The sequence below is a fragment of the Mus pahari genome, chromosome 10, assembly GCF_900095145.1.
Source record: "Mus pahari chromosome 10, PAHARI_EIJ_v1.1, whole genome shotgun sequence".
Lineage (NCBI taxonomy): Eukaryota > Metazoa > Chordata > Mammalia > Rodentia > Muridae > Mus > Mus pahari.
In genome coordinates, this window is record NC_034599.1 from 112,100,216 (window position 1) to 112,117,707 (window position 17,492).

General features: G+C 44.8%; 1 protein-coding gene and 1 non-coding gene across 2 annotated transcripts; both read right to left on the minus strand.

Moving 5' to 3' along the window:
• Nucleotides 1-5,452: 5,452 nt before the first annotated feature.
• On the minus strand, nt 5,453-5,556 carry LOC115064953. The gene has a single exon (XR_003844763.1). It is a non-coding gene; the product is annotated as a small nucleolar RNA U13 (small nucleolar RNA).
• Nucleotides 5,557-6,396: 840 nt separating this feature from the next.
• On the minus strand, nt 6,397-16,103 carry LOC110328449 (solute carrier family 22 member 13-like). The gene is made up of 10 exons (XM_021207843.2): nt 15,703-16,103; nt 14,952-15,055; nt 14,565-14,719; nt 8,641-8,809; nt 8,363-8,483; nt 8,183-8,277; nt 7,749-7,963; nt 7,468-7,576; nt 6,703-6,961; nt 6,397-6,525 (listed from the first exon to the last, which is right to left on the minus strand). The coding sequence occupies exons 1-10, from the start codon at nt 16,078-16,080 to the stop codon at nt 6,397-6,399; spliced, it is 1,734 nt and encodes a 577-aa protein (XP_021063502.1). The 5' UTR covers nt 16,081-16,103.
• Nucleotides 16,104-17,492: the final 1,389 nt, after the last annotated feature.

The window sequence follows — 17,492 nt, forward strand, 5'->3', positions numbered from 1 at the left end:
AGAACCTTTCTAACCAGGTCCACTTCCCCTGTATCCTTTCTTTTCCACTCCCTCTGGTGGGTGGTGGGTTACAAAGAAGGTTAAAGCATTTACGAACCATCATTAAAAAATAAGGTTTGAAAAATTAAAGTTACATAGGATGCTCACTGTTTGGAATGGGTTGGTTGAGGATGGTGGGAAGGCTCGTCTTTTGTAATGAGAGCTTCATGGGTGATTTTGGCAGAGTACCAAAGACCAGAGTGCTGACAGGAATGCTGAGTAAGGGCCATACTCATGAGTTTCTGACAGAAAAGGAGATGTAGAAACCAGAATAGAATGTACACATGGCCCATTCCAGAAAACAAGTACACACCTGTCTATGTCTAATCTGTTCTGTGACTTTGTGATGTTGAGTTCAGGATGAGAGGCTAATTGGTAGAGGAGATGTCATGGAGAGTGCATATCCAGGCAGCGGCAGAGATATCGCTGGCTGCTCTCAGGTAGATTTACTGTGAGAATTTGGAACAAAAACTGAAGTATAAAGATTTGAAAACGTTGGCCAGTAAAGGAGACCAAGGCTGGGCTACCGTTTAAACCTTTCGGTTACTGAAAAGATTGGTGCCATTAAGGGAAGCCAAGGTTTTTCCATTGGAACAACAAGATGTCTTGAGAACAGCTTAAGACTGGCCCCTCCCACTCCAGGCTCAAGGGTGGAAATCTGTGAACTCACGCTAGAGGCTCTGCTTTAAGAAAAGGAGTGCTAGGACATCCTGCACATGCAGAGCAACCTAAGGAAATACTTTGTTGTGTTCAGATACTTAGGACCTGAGCAGTTACTTCAGCTACTTCTACAACCTGTGCCAGGCCTTCCAGTCATCTAGATGGTGCCGATTTCGCAGAGATACAGAATTATGGGATCATAGGGGTCAAGGAAAGTCTGTGAGGGAAATAGATAATGTGCTCTGGAGTTGAAATCTGTACAGCAGCTGTTGAACAAGCAATGATTTAAGTCATGAGGATGCTGACAAGGCTGTAATGGAGACCCCAGGGATGGCCAGTGCTATAGACTGACCTCAGTTGGTCCTTTCACCTGCCACGGACTGGCCTCAATTGGCCCCTCTCAATCCTCGGGAGAAATCAGGGTCCCAGTACCGGTGGGTAGGAGTCCTCGAAAAGTGACAAACAAATAAGGACACCAAAGAGAGTGCTGTATCTGAATGTAATTTGTCAAAGTGAGCCTCAGTCTTATATTACAGAAAACAAAGAAGTTAAGTGATACATTAAGGCCATCCAAGGCACATTGAAGTTATCTGATGCAAAATAACTTTTACAACCAAACAGAGGAATGCATACATAAAAGCTAACAGGAACCAACTGGGATCAAATGTCAGTGTTAACAACTGGGATCAAAAGCAGCCCCACCTAAGGTCAGCTTAATTTTAGAAGCCAGGGGCAAAGGCTTCGTGCCCTTGCCATAGTTCCAATTCTAGTCTTATTGTATAGTCCACCTTCCCTCTAGGCCATTGTAAATTCCTGTGTACGGGAGTGACTCAGCTATCTATTGCTCTAAGTATTTACTCTAGTTCCTTCTTAGACCACAACCCACCTTCTTCCTAGGCTATTGTAAATTCCTGTGTGTGGGAATGAACCAGCTGTTGTTCTAAGTATTTACTATGAATTACTGGAGTGGGTATGAAAGGCCAGAACACAAAATGCCAAGGAAAGCCACAAACACTGAGCAGATTCACCCCAGAGCAGTGATCAGGTGGGATGCAGTCAGCAAGTCTGTCCAAATCCTTTGGTTCGCACATCGTACCATCATGTGCCCCAAACAGTGAACATGTGATCCCACCAGCCTGGTACAAAGGCTCCTTTTCCCACAGGTCACTAGCATCTCTTGTGATTTCTTTTAATAATAATAGCTGTTCTGACTGCAGTGAAACAACTGCAATGTAGTTTTGGTTTAATTTCCTCATGGCTAAAGATATTGGACATTTCTACATGGAATTATTAATCATCTTTATTTTTCATTTGAGAACTGTCTCATTTGCCCATTCATTACTCTCTTGGGGAAGAGAGGTTGGTTTTTAGTCCTTTACATATTGTGAGCAACCATTACCTGTTCAACGCACACAGCACAGACTTCCCATTCTGTAGACGGCCTGTTCTGCAGATTATCTCCTTTGTTATACAGATTTTTAAGGTCAAATGATCCCATTTGTCAAAACTTGCAATCATTTCTTGTACTGGTGGAGTCATTTTTGGAAATTCCTTGCCTAGAGTTGAAGTGTTTTCACTACACTTTCCTCTAATAATTCTATGGCTTGGGTCTTTGATCCATCCACTTTCAATCTTTGTACAGATGATTTGTTTATTGTTCTCCCAGAACCATTGGTTGAAGAGACTTTCTTTCCTCTAATGTAGCTTTTGGGCACTGAAGTCAAGAATCATGTGGCTTTGTGATAATCTCATAGAGGGTTGGATTTCCAGATCCTCTAGATTTTAATCTCTAGTCAGGGAATCCAAGATTAGAATCTGAGAGGATTAGTGTAAAGTGAGATTTAAAAAAAAAAAAAATCATCCATTGCTGTATGTGTTTATATTGCTAGAAATAATACCCAGAGCCTCATGCATGCTAGCTGTTAGGCCGGAGGTATTGGGACAAAGACCAAGATGGCATGGGACAAGAGGTCCCTGGTTTTCTTTTCTGACCAGTTTACAAAAGACCTCTCAAAACATTGGACAAAGCCAGCTCCTAGCTCCAGATTCCAAAGGGACCAGACTTGAGAGCCTCTGTTCCTCACCATCACGTCACCACTCCCTCCCCCACCCCAGCCCAGGAGTGGGACTTGGATGACCCCCTGATGTGAGACTGGCCAACTCACCCAAATAAACCTGCCTTTTACTTAAAATTCAGCTCAAATGGATTTATTGCATTGGCTGAGAAGCCAATCCCTAGCTATTCTACTATTGCTGTGAAGGCACACCATAACCAAGGCAGTATTTTCTATAAAAGAAATATTAATTGCGGGCTTGCTCACAATTTCAAAAAATTAGTCCATTATCATGACAGGAAGCATGGTGGCAGACAGGCAGGCATGGCTGAGTGTTTACATACTAATCTACAGGAAGGCAGGAATGCAGACAGGCATGTGCATGTACACACACACACACACACACACACACACACACACACACACACAGGAGAGAGACAGAGACAGAGACATGGGCCTGGTGTGGATTTTAAAACCTCAAAGCCTAGTGACACACTTCCTCCACCAAGGCCACACCCCCTAATCCTTCTCAAGCAGTTCCATTCCCTAGTGACTAATCATTTGAGTATATGAGCCTCTGGGGGCCATTCTCATTCAAACCAACACATTAGGTGAAAATGTCCACTATAAAAGAGTAAATCTATGATCTGGATTGCAGAACTCCTACTTCCATGTCTTAGTTTGGGTTTCTATTGCTGTGAAAAGACACCATGACCAAGGCAACTTTTTAAAAAAGATGTATGTATGTATGTATGTATGTACCACATAGGAAATTAGCATGGAAGAATGAGGCATGAGGAAGCTGTAATTTCAGGTCAGGGTCGGATGACCCTCCCGCAACTCTTTTTATTTGTCAATGTTAATGCAGCCTATCTTGTGATGGTCTCACACTGGGAATCAAAGCTGCTCTAATTTCAATGTAGAAGTGGCCATGTCATACATGGTGGAAATGATTCACAACACAGGCCTATGTATCTGGCATGACCTTCGATTAACTACCAATGAGGACATCTTTGCCTGTTAGCAGATAAGGATATGGATACTTGCAAATTTACTCAATCACAGTACAATGGCCTTGGGCAGCTCCACCCATCTTCTCTGAAGCCTTTCATTTGGGCTGGCTCCTGTGTCTGCTGCTTGCTTCTGTGGATAACTTCCAATATCCTGGGGTCTCCACTGAAACTCAGGCTTCATCTTCACACGGATCTGTTATGGCCCCAAAGCCACTCTGTAGGGACTATAAGCCCTCATGTGCCTCTTGGCCTCAGCAACTTTCTAGACCCTTTCTGCCACCTTCTGTGTCCCATCACATGAATCTTTTGTGTTGACAAAACTAGTGCCATGTAGATCAAACCCTTTTGGGGACTGGACAAACCTTTCACAGGATTGGACACCCGATATCCTGCATCTCAGATTTTTACAATTCATAACAGTAGCAAAATTACAGTTACAAAGTAGGAACAAAGTAGCTGTATGGTTGGGGGGAATCACACAGCATGAGGAACTGTATAAAGGGTCACAGCATTGGAAAGGTTGAGGGTCACTGATGTATATGATGCTGTGAAGTCCTGTTGTCAGCTTGAGATGTTGCCTGGTCCCCTTGCATGACAGCTGCAGTTTGCAGTGGCCTCTGGGAGCAACATTTCTTTAGTTTTTGAATGAGGGAACTATTTCAGAACCACTCTTAATTTAGGCTCTTCCTTTGAATGAATGAACTATTTTCACAAATTCTAGTCTTTCATAGGTGGTTGCTTGTCCTTACAGGAAGGAAGCCTTTCTACTTTGTCGAGAGAGAGAGAGAAGGTTTCTTTTGATGGTGCTAATTCCTCTAATAATTAATTATGGTGCTTGGTCTGCACTTTCTTTATCTGCAACTTCAAGTTGCTCACACTGCATTCCCAACAAGGTTCACATGCTTCGTTTCTTATCTTTCTGCTCTCTCACACTGTAGATCTGAATACATAAGAAATAGCCATATCACACCCTGAAGAGTATACTGCCTAGATTCTCTGGAAAAAACAAAACCACCTCACTGTTTTGAATCTGGCTTCACACAATTTCTTGCAGGATAGAATGCAGCTTAATTCTTTGCCAAAATATATATCAAAGGCTTCCAGCTCGATTTCCAGTAGAGTCCTTGTTTCCCTCTGAAACCTCCTAAGTTGCATGAGTCTGCCTGTATTCCTCTGAGCATTCTAGTCTTACAAGCTCCCAGTTGAATGGCCCACCAAGCCCTGCTTACAGTCTTTTAGGGATCCAACATTTCAAGGTTACATACTTCTCTTTGCAAACCTTTCCCAAAGGCCTAAGAATTACATGATCAGATCTGTCACAGAAAGCTCAAAACTTCTGTACAAATTCTCTATGTTCCTTCTCTCTGTTGTGACAACATATCAGATCAGCTGAAGGAAGAAGAACCGACCCTGCTCTACAGTGTGAGGGTACAGTTTAATCAGTGCTGTCATGGTGACAGGAAGTGACAGTACAACTCTGGTCTCAGTTCCCTTCATGGTTTTATGTAAGGACCTTAACCAATAGGACTGCCCACGATCAGGGAAGGTGTCCCCTCCCCTGTTTCTGAAAACACCTTGACAGATACCAACTGATGCTCCTCCTTTAGTGATTCCCATCCGGTCAAGGTGACAATGAAAATTAAGCATTACAGAATGGAAATATTTCTTTTATTATATTTTTTTCCATGTCAGACGGGTAATGTGCCCACATTGTAACAAGGTTTATGGACGGCACACATCACGCATTGGCGTGAACACCCAAACATCATGCTTTATGAACCAGAAAGGATACGGAAATATTTCTCCTAGACATAGATAATCCCTAAGAAATGGAAGAGATAATGTCTACAAAGACCCCAAAGGCAGGTCTGGGAATGTGGAAATGCACAGCTTGAGTGACAAAACAACAAAAACCAAAGCCACAGGCAAATCTTGGAATAATACTGTGTCTGCAAAGGACCTCTCTAAGTCCTTCCGCAGGAATGACAATCACTGCCAAGGAAGGAACACAAACACCCAATCACATCGCTCAGAAGCAATGGTTTCAGCCTTGAAATGCACTTTCCCATTTTTGCACATTTGCCTTTCATTAGAGGAATATACAGCATGAAACCCTGGGTGGTAAAGAGCTTGTTTGTCTATGACCTCAAAAGAAAATGGTACCAAATATCCATGACTAGATGCCCAGCGAACACGAACAGTACTGCTCACTCCTAGAGAAGGCAAGTAAGTGTGAAGGGGGAGATGCTGAAAGAATCTGTGTGCTTGGGAAATAGTTTCACAGTGTTCTCCAAGGGTTTACACTGTGGACTTTGGGCCCTGGTGTGGCAATGTGAAAACTGGTGGGACCTGTAAGAGGCCTGACTGAGGAGGAGACTGTTGCTAGGACTTCCCCACGTTCAAGCATGATATCTCGCATGCACATACACCTTCCTCTGTGATCCTGTTCACCATGACATACCCATAGACAAAATCAAAGATGAAAAGACCAAGACACACCCAGGATCCTAACACAAACAGGGTCCTGAGAAGTAAGTCAGAGACAGAGGTGAGCAAGGAGGTTGGTTCTGTCCAACCACAAGCTGGCGTTGTCCCCCTTCAAATCAGGGCCACTGATATCCACTGTGTAATCAGGTGCTGGACATGAACGGCTCCTCAACAACCACAATCAGAGCAAGGAGCACTACCAATGCTAAGATGAGGAATAAAACTTCTTCCTTTAGCCTCCGTTTCTTTTTCAGGGAACTGTCATTGAGGACCTGCAAGAGGGAAAAGAACAGTCAGTGGTGGCCCATGATGCAGTCCCACGATTAATGAATGATTAATGAATGTTCTTATCAGCTCTAGCAGGAAAATGAACGAAAATGTCTGTGGCACCAAAGTGACGCCGTGTTGCCCAGAGAGCAATGAGTAACTAATAATGAACTAATAGCTACTGGGAAGCCTAGGCCTAGGGAGAGGCCAGCAAGTCTGTGCTCACCATGGGGGGCCCCCTGCTCCAGGTCCTGGAGGGTGTCCTTCAGGGTCTGGCCCCAGGTCTCAGGAAGCAGAACACACAGTAGGCCTGCTCCAATGGGGAGGCTGCCAAAGATGACCATGGGAATCGCCTGGTGGTACTGCTCCAGCAGCATCACAAGGGGTGTGATGATGCCACCGACCCTGGAGAAGATGCTCACCAACCCCATGCCTGTTTGCCTGGGGAAAGAGCACAAGCTGAGGCTCCGCCCACTGATGGAGGCTGCACTCTGTTCACAGCTGTGAGGGCCCAGGTCTCAGCCACCTTTGGTCTAGACAGGGTAGCGCTTACAGGAACAGCCAGCCCCCTCTGTCATGCCCCTGTCACTCAAGAGACTCAAATTCCCTTTCCCCTTTGAAGTGCCCATCCCCTGGGAGCACTCCTTCCTCTCCTGGGAGCACTCTTTCCTCCCCTGGGAGCTTACCTTCCTTCCCTGGGAGCACTCCTTCCTCTCCTGGGAGCACTCCTTCCTCTCCTCTCAGCTCTTATTTCTGTCCCACATTCAAACCCTAACATGGCCAGGGTCTGCCTATGACCACAAGTGGCACCTTGGTGCATGGCACTAGACTTCCTAGGTCCTGTAGGCAGCTCACTGGCTGTCTGTGAGCTGATGACAGAGGGGCAGAGGGACTGGGTGAATTAGATCCCCAGAGCAAAGGACCAAAAGTCACCCAGCAGCTCTTACCTGATGACAGTGGGGAAGAGCTCCACAGTATACACATAGGAAATGGTGAAGGCAGCAGACGAGGCAAACTTCCCCACCACAGCCAGCACAGTGACCACCATGGGAAGAGCTGGAGAAAGTGCAGACACAGAAGGACACCCACCACCTAAGCCTCAACACCTCAGTGTCTCCTCAAGTGCCTCACCGTCTATACCCACACCCCAGGAAACTCAGTCCTGAAGGGGGTAGGGCAATGGCTCTAGCCATGACAGGGAGAAAGAGGCTGGGAAACAGCCTGGTACCTCCTGGGATGAAGATCATGATGATGTACATGATGCCAGCCACTGTCAGAGTACACAGCTGGCTCCACTTGCGACCCAGCTTCTCCATCATGGGACCACTGAGGAGGCGGGCAAGCAGTTCCACTGCTCCAAATATCAGCTGGGTCACATAGATATCCAGGCCAAAGTCCCCCACTTGGAAGCTGAGGCCGTAATACACCAGACTGTCCACAAACCTACAAAGTACCCAAGCATCCTTGTCACTGCTAGGTGTACACCCAGTCACACCCAAAGCAACATCCTGGCTTAGTGACTTCAGTCCAGGAGACATGGGCTCACCTGAGGAGAAACCGGCACAGTTAGAGCCTGTGTCCACCCCTCCAGTGACACAGCAGGAAGAACACAAGTGCCTTCTGGGTCTGTCCTAACAGAGGNACAAGGCCCTGGACACTTACCAGATAGCTATGAGAATCAGAGTCACCTTCCTGAGGTGAGGGTGTCTGAAAAGGTCCAAGGCGTTCCCCGAGGGGCCTGTCTTCTCAGGGACCAGCTACAAGAAGGGCAGAGTGAGGGGCCAGGACTCAGGCATGGAGATTGGCTTGAGTTGGGGTGGGCCTTCACCTGCTTACAGGTACCTGGTTCAGGGCCTCTGGGGAGAGTGGCCGGCCGTTCACCAAGGCTGCCTTCTGGACCAGTTGTTTGGCCTCTTCTGTCCTTCCTTGGGACAGGAGCCACCGTGGAGATTCTGGCAGAACCCTGTCAACCACGCATGGCCGTGATGCTGGGGTCTTGAGCTCTGTGCAGCCACCCAGAATTCCAGTGCACATGACCCTCCCATCCCAGCTCCATGGGCTCCCTCCCCTGGGCCATGTGTCCTGCCACAGTGGCCTGTCCCTGGCAAGGGTCTCCTCACCAGAAATAGAAGAAGAGCAGGAAGATGGGTGCGCTGCCTATTATCTGAAGGAGTCTCCAGTTGCGGACACCATAGGCCAGTCCTGCTAACACCATCTGCCCAAGGGCAACGTGACTCTGTACCAGGACCATGGCTTGTGTTCTCCGGGATGGCCCCACCCACTCTGATACTGTGAAAACAACAGCTGAGACTGGACCGAATCTCCTCACTCTCTGTTGATAACTAGATGGAATCAAGGCAAGTTCTGGCCTGCCATACCCACTCCAGTAGTGACTCAAGTGACAAGCCCAAACGCAGTCTCGAACGGATCTGTGTGCTTTCCTTCAATATTGTTTTATTATAAGTGCCTCTAAGGATTGATTTTGACATATAGCTAAGTTAGATTAGCTTCCACCAGTGTTCCAATGTCCTAGGTAGTCCTTGAGTTGACCCTGGGTTTGGAATTCAGTAAGAATGTTACCTATTCAGTAACATTCATAATTACCTCTAGTATTGTAAGGGAGACAGTGAAAGAAATCAGGCATTAAGGGGCTGGTGAGATGGCTCAGCAGGTAAGAGCACCGGACTGTTCTTCCGAAGGTCCTGAGTTCAAATCCCAGCGACCACATGGTGGCTCACAACCATCCGTAATGAGTTCTGGCGCCCTCTTCTGGAGTGTCTGAAGACAGCTATAGTGTACTTACATATAATAANNAAATAAATCTTTAAAAAAAAAGAAATCAGGCATTACAATTTACTAGAATATAGCTAATAATCTCAGAGCTAGTATACGTGGTATACTTAGAACAATAGCTGAGTCCCTCCCACACACAGGAATTTACAATGGCCTAGGGGAAAGGTGGACTATATAATAGACTACAATAGGAACTATGGCAACGGCCCTTGCCCCTGGCTTTTAAGATTAAGCTGACCTTAGGTGGGGCTGCTATTGATTCCAGTTGTTAACACTGATTTTAAACCCAATTGGTTCCTGTTAGCTTTTTGTATGCATTCTTGTTTAGTGTAAAAGTCCCTTGTAAATCTGATGCTAGCTTTGAGAAATTACATTCAGATACAGCACTTTCTCTGTGTCAATGTCTGTTTGTCACCTTTTCGCAGACTCCTGCCCACCTGTACCAGGACCCTGAATTCTCCTGCAGATTGAGGGGGACCGACTGAGGCCAGTCTGTGGCAGGTGGTGCCCGAACAAGGACCCCAGACAGGTAAGATTTTATCTTTTTCTTCTTTTTTTCTCAGGCAAGGATAGGATCTAGTCAGGGTGCTGCAGACCAACTGATAAAGAATCATCAGTTTGAGGATGACGAGTACGTTTTACCATGGGGCAGGCAGTCTGACATTAAAGCATGTTTAGACGCCTCACCAGCTGTAGTGCAAAAGGCCTATACTGTAGCGATGAAGGGACAGAAATTTAGTGCCAACGTTAAGAAAATGTGAGAATGAAAAGCATTCTCTGGGGAATCAAAGCTGCATGTTTCAGTTGTGGAAAACCAGGACACCTGAGGAAGGATTGTAAAAATCCAACTGGAAGGGCCTTCCTCCAGGTCTCTGCCCATGCATGCTGTGGTGGAGAGAACCTTGGAGGAATGAATGTAAATCTAAGTCCCGTAAAGATGGGACTCTGCTCACTAAAGAAGTGGGTAAGACAAAAAACTATATAAGGGGCCCTCTTGGCCCCATTCAGGAACTGTGGGCCTCATTATAGGACGCAGCCCCAGTTATAAGATAAACTTCGAGTTGTGGATTCTGGTACTCTAGGTGAAATTAAAAGTTATGGTTAAAGCATTAAAAGAGACTTCATAAAAGTCAAAGAATAGCTCAATTCTTACTGTTACCTTTTTTACAACTCCCCAATCCTACATTCTGCCAAAATTTTGTAGATACGGATTTATTAGAAGTTAGAAAATCATATCCTCAAATATATATATAATTCATTTTGTGGATTGTGGCTTTTTTTTTTTTTTTTTGGTTACAGAAATTGAAAGAGCAGGCAGACCGGGCTTTGCAGATGGCTGTAAAATGTTTGACCAAGTGTGGGCCTGACAGTGGCTTCAGAAAAGACTCAGCACAGCAGACCTTTGGGTTATTCGGACATTTGGTGTGTAGAGCTTGTGTGTTTTCTCAGAGAGTGGCCCTTGGATTAAATCCATTGGACGCTTTGAATGCTTGCCGGAAGCTGTGGGGAAGTCTGGGTTTTCATCCTGGTTTGACAAGCTGCCTCTTACAAGGAGGCATAGAAAGAAAAGGAAAAGAAAACGGAAAATGGATTTTGGAACTCTCCCAGGGACAGGGGGAAATCAGGAGAAGTCCTGCTTCCTCTCTGGCCCCTACAGGAGACATCCTTAGTTTCCGTTACATCAGGTTCTCTACCCTCCTTGTATTGTCTGTGCTTGGTGCATCAATCTGTCCACGTGTCATTTCATGTATGTTTTTGTTTCGTTGCCTGAATGACTTGTTCTGTGTTTCATGTTGAAAAGAAGAGAAGAAAAAAAATGGTAAAAACTTTATCTGCTGACTATCCATCTCTTAATTCAGTCTCAGTTTGCACAGCAGATGCTAAAAGTTGCCCCGCACCTTAGCCAAGAATCAAGCACAGCAGGAGAGGCCCTGCTGAAAAACTGTTTTTAAAAAGGCGTATGCAGCTTAGCTATTTTTTTTTTTTTTTTTTTTTTTTTTTTGGTTTTTCGAGACAGGGTTTCTCTGTATAGCCCTGGCTGTCCTGGAACTCACTTTGTAGACCAGGCTGGCCTCGAACTCAGAAATCCACCTGCCTCTGCCTCCCGAGTGCTGGGATTAAAGGCGTGTGCCACCACGCCCGGCTTATTTTTTTTTTCTAAAAGATTCTCAGTAATTGTGATTATTGGGTTCAGCAAATGACAAAGTGCTTTTTATCTTGAAATTATAGCTACAAAAAGTAAAATTCTTCAATTGGCCTGAATTTATAAGATTTGTGTAGCCAACTGGGCGGTGATGGCACTTGGGAGGCAGAGGCAGGCGGATTTCTGAGTTCGAGGCCAGCCTGGTCTACAGAGTGAGTTCCAGGACAGCCAGGGCGATACAGAGAAACCCTGTCTCGAAAAACAAAAGAAAACCAAACAAACAAACGAAAAATTTGTGTAGCTGCTGCATTTGGTTTTTGGCTAGTCTTAAAGGTATAAATATGCTCTTCATGTCTTGGTCATAGAGTACTGGCTAATAAGCTATTGGGTTTGATTAAAAAGGTATAACATTGGTAACAAGAGAGTTAGCTTGAAAGTGGTAACTCAGGGCTAGAGTCGTTAAAGCCACAGCACATGGCATGAACCAGTCCAAAAAGCTAGGCCTCTAAGGATGCTACTAATTGAGATAATATCTTATGTAATTCTTATCCTAGAAATTAGACTTACAAGAGATAAGATTCAAAACAATATNTCTTTAATAAAGCATTAAAATTTACACTGTCATGCATTCATATATATGAATTGGCAGCCAAACTTCATAACGTGATAGTAATGTTTCTGGTATTGATTTTAAAGATAATAAATTGTTTAATATTGGGTTTTGCTTACCAAAAGATATATATATATTTATATTTATATATATATAATTATATATATAAAATTATTATAGATTTGAAAGTTTGTTTTTTCGTTTGCATCCTGATAATGGTAAAGGGTTTGCTTCTAGTGAGCTTGATCACTGGAAAGTTTTGCCTCTAGGTACGGTTAATATAGCCTTGCATTATGTAAGAAAAAACTTTTATTGTCTCTGCTTCAATACAAGAAGCTAAGACTTTGAATCTTTCAGTGTATATTGTTTCTTAAATGAAATGTAATTTATTAGCAAATGCCTCTGAAAGGAAGTTTACTTCAAATCTTTGCTCTCATACAATGAGCTTTAAAGTTTTGGGGAGTGGCTGTTGCTTCAAAAAAGATTCAGATACAATATCTTTTTAATATTTAGGGTCTTAGTTATCCTAGAAAAATTGTGGTACAGAAAATTTAAGAAAGAAAAGATGATTTGCTTATTACAAATTATTTTCAAAAACTTCCAGGAGATGTTAATTGGCTAAGACCTCTCCTTAAACTCACAACAGGAGGACTTAAGCCGTTGTTAGATGCTATCAAGTGAGACTCAGATTCACTGGTAAAAAACAAAAGACTTTACATAAAGTAGAGGAAATATCTGTGATCAATTGGTATCAACTGTAATCAGTGGTAATGAAATATTAGCTGCTTATTCTAGTTATTGTTACTCAATGTGCCCACAGCAATTCTTTGGCAAAAGAGAACATTAATGTAGAATCATCCATCTTCCTCTCCAAGTAAAGTTTTTAACATCTTACTATGACGCTGAAATTTGGATGCCCAAGAACTCCTTGCTGAGTGAGTGAGTGCCTTATAGCTTTCTACATCCAGGCATACTTATGCCTAGGTGAAGTGGAAGGACCCACTTACTGGCACATGGCATGATCCTGTACAAGTACTTAACATGGGGAAGAGGGCGTGTCTGTGTTTTCTCCACAGAATGCTGCAGGAGCATGCTAGCGTCTAGAATGATTCCTGTGACGGGCTGACCTGTGAGTTGCTGAGTGCCCTGACAATGGTGACAGGAAAGCTGTATGGGCACACAGAGAAGTAGGAAGCAAGGAGAGCAGACACTTGCAAGCAAAATGAAGAGCCTCTCCCTCTCTCCACCACAGACTGCACGAGAGCTGACCTGGTGTAGGCCTGGGGACCACTAAAGAAGCTGACTGGTGAGGCAGAGGGACTGGTAAAGAGAATAAGCAAGAATACTACTGCTCTTAAACCAGATTTGTTTAGAATTTGCTGCTGCTGCTAATTTGATTTTTTTTTTTTTAAAGAAACCCAAAGTTCAGGCCAACTCCTATAGTGGTAAAAGCTTGTGGTTCTTAACCATATGCTATATTGCTGGGTAGTTTTGACAGAGTTAAGATCACCAATCTTGCAAATCTTTTCATTTGCACTGTAATTCTTGTCAATTAATACTAATTGTGTAGATCCTAATTTAGATAAGGAATCTACTGTTATGATTTTGTTGAAGAGACCTGCTTATGTTCTGATGCCTGTGGATTTAGGAAGTGATCCTTGGTTTGAGAATTCGGGACTACACACTTTGTAAAGGTTAAAGGAGCTTATTAGACCTAAGAGGTTTGTTGCAGCTCTGACTCTAGGGATTACTGCCTTGATTGCAATTTTAACTTCTTTTGCATTATCTACCACAGCTTGAGTTCAACTGCTACACACTGCTCATTTTGTTAATGAGATGCATAGGAATATTTCCGTAGCTTTGTCAGAACTACATATTATAGATCACTCCCACACACAGGGATTTACAATGACCTAGGAAGAAGGAAGGTTGTGGTCTAAGAAGGAACTAGAGTAAATACTTAGAGCAATAGATAACTGAGTCACTCCCATTTACAGGCATTTACAATGGCCTAGGGGAAGGTGGATTACACAGTAGACTAGAACTGGGACTAAGGCAAGGGCCCTTGCCCCTGGCTTCTAAGATTAAGCTGACCTTATGTGAGGCTGCTCTTGATCCCAGTTGTTAACACTGATTTTAATCCCAATTGGTTCCTGTTAGCTTTGTATGCATTCCTCTGTTTTGTGTAAAAGTCACTTATAAGTCTGATGCTCGCTTTGAGAAATTACATTCAGATACAGCACTCTCTCTGTGTCCATGTCTGTTTGTCACCTTTTCGCAGACTCCTGCCCACCTGTACCAGGACCCTGAATTCTCCCTCGGATTGAGGGGGACCGACTGAGGCCAGTCCGCGGCACAGTGCCTCATTCACAGCACAGAAAGCTCTGATATGACATCTTTAGGTAGAGATGTGGGAAACTAACCCCACAGGCCATTCAGGGGCTCTCAAGAGCACAGGTTTCAGACTGTCCCACTGGCTCCAGGGCTCAGACACTCACCCAGAATCATGGTGCTCATTATGGATCCCGCAACGGCAATGGCTGAGAAGAAGCACAGAACCATGTAGAGCTCAAAGCTGGGCACAAAGGCTGTGGCCACGCCTGTGGTGCCTGACAGAAGCAGCTGCAGCAGAAGGCTGGTTCTTCGGCCAATCCTGAGGTAACAGGGGTTAGGATTTGAAGTGAAGAGGCCATCCAAGGTTGAACCAAGAGAGCCCCCAGGCAAGCCTATTCTGGCCCTCTCTCAGAGTGGGGAGATAGGGTTTTCCCTGGTAGGTAGGCAATAGGACTCATCTTGATGGCTACTGGTATGGCTCTGGGGGGCGGGGAGGGGGTAACTGAGTCAGCACCGGAAGCTTAAAAGCATGCTGGACCAGCAGCACATACCAGTCACAGACAGGCCCAAAGACCAGGGCTCCAACAAGAAGACCAGTCATGAACACTGACTGGGAGGTCCTCTTCATGTTCTTCCGATCACACACCAGGTCAAACTGAAATGAAAGCAAGGTATGTGAAACTGGGTGTAACACCCAGGGCCAACTTTATCATCTAATTCCCGTGGTTCCCAAATTGTGTATCAAGGCAATTCTCAGCACCATAGGGAATTCATTGAGCATAGAATGTTTAAAATATAAAGGGTGACATGAGACAATCATTGAATTCTGACTGACATCCTACAACTGCTAGCCAGAAGCAGGCACAGAGGCATATACCTGGGAAGAAGTTGAGCCCACTCTGGGCAAGCAGTAAGGCAGGTAAAGAAGACATGGAAGGAGACAGGAAGTAGGGCAGAAAGGGAGGGCATCAGGCAGAGCAGGGGAAGAGGGAGAAGAACAGAAGCAGGCAGCTAGGCAGACAGATGAGGGACACACTGAGACAGACAGACAAGAGAATATCCAAAGACAACAGCCACTCAGGCAGCAGAGCAGAGAAAGTTACAGTGGCATTCAGAGCCCAAGGCTGGGCACAGGTTGTCTCCTGGCCTGGGATGCCCAATGGGGGAGTGGACCAGGATGACTGGCAAAGCAGAAAACAGGCATAAAGACAAGAGACAGAGCAGCAAGTATCAAAGGCACAGGGTCAGACAGAAGAACCCACAGACCACACAAGTAGGCACACAGACAGCAGACCATCCTACCTCATTCTTTAGGGACCGAGGCCGGTTCTCAGGATAGTCCCAGCCTGAGTCACAGGCCTGTGTCTCATTGAAGCGGTGGCTCAGGATGTCTTCCAGGCTGGCATTGTCAGGAGGTGGCCGGAACATGAGGCAGGACTCAGGTCTGCCCGCTGTGTCATTGGGGATGCTTATAGCCAGCTGCTCAGCGGCACTTAGGTTGAAAGTGTGGTTCTTAACCCAGGACACTGAACAGTGGTGAGCCTCGTCAAGGACCATGAAGNCCTGGCTAAANANNAAGAATGNANACAGGAAATTGGGAATNCCCATCAGGATGGTCANCNGCACCTGAAAGCGACCAAAGTCGCCCACTTCAGCCATGACCTGTGCAAACTGAGCCATGTCTGCTTCTCACTCCTGAGTCTAGGAACACCACACAGGCTTGCTGTTCTGGGTCCTGGTGACAGCTACATTAATATTTAACCCAGCTTTGGGCAGCTACACCTATCAGTTTAGACCTTACCTCCATAGTCTGACAAGAAAGAATATCGAAACAACAACAACAGCAAAAACTCCCAACCACACTTTACGTGAGAATGTTTTACTGACTGTGACAGACACAGGCATCACAAGAACACCTTTCTAGGTAGGCCATAGTCTTCAAAAGATGAAACTGTCTTCCTCACTGACTTCTACCTAACATCTTCAACAACTCACAGTCACCTCTATTGCTTTCCCATCACTAAAAACTTGATTCTGAGAGTGTTGGCAACATTTGGAGGGACATGCGCATCTCTTCCAGAGAGTAAACCTCATGAAATATGAGGGATAGATAACAGGTACCCAGAAAAAGCTCCATAATCACTGCTTTCACCAAGCATTCGACCTCACATTGCACAATGCAACACAGTAACGTGTCTACTGGGGCAATTGTGGCAAGACTGTCCTAGCTCTAACCAACTGCTCTCATATGGTTCCGAGATCTGCTCCACAGAACAGAATTTACACTTGTGACTGTAAACATGATCAGAACCCATGGCTACTAAAGGCTAATGTCCTAGGAATGAATGAGCGTTATTTTGTTAAATAGCTGTACTGGAAAACTGTCTTCTCCACACTCATGTTTTCTACTCCTAATTTGTGCTGCTTTCAATCCTGGTCAAAGCAGCTTGTTGTAGAGGGTAGTTGTTAACTCTGAGTCTTAACTGTTCAAACTGTCAAGACTAAGTGAATGTGTATGCTCCACCAGAGGGAAGATCTCTCTCTGCCTCTCCACAAGGCTTCCTGACCATCACAGAAGAGAGGGCAGAATGCGTGTAAGCCTGTTGTAAGTTTGGTCTGGAGTACTGTGGAATGCTGACCTCTGCACATGACATGACTGTTACACACATCAGCTGTAGTTATCTACACATGACCTGTCTAAGATTAAGCCAGCTAAAAATGCCAACATTTAAGAGAAACAACCAAAGTGTCCATAAAGGAAATATGGCACACAAGTACAACAGAATATTATTCACCAAACAAACAAACAAACCAATGGAACTCTGTTCTTTTGTGACTGCAGATTTAAACTGCAGATTTTAGTAACTGAACACAGGCAAGCTTAGAAAGACAAATACCTTAGGAAACCTTGAAAATCTTTATCTCAGAGGAGGTAAGATTAGAAGAATGTTCATCAGAGTCCTGGGGGCATAGAGAAGAAGGGACAATAAAAGTTGATCAATATAGGGGCTGGTGAGATAGCTCAGTGGGTAAGAGCACCCGACTGCTCTTCCGAAGGTCCGGAGTTCAAATCCCAGCAACCACATGGTGGC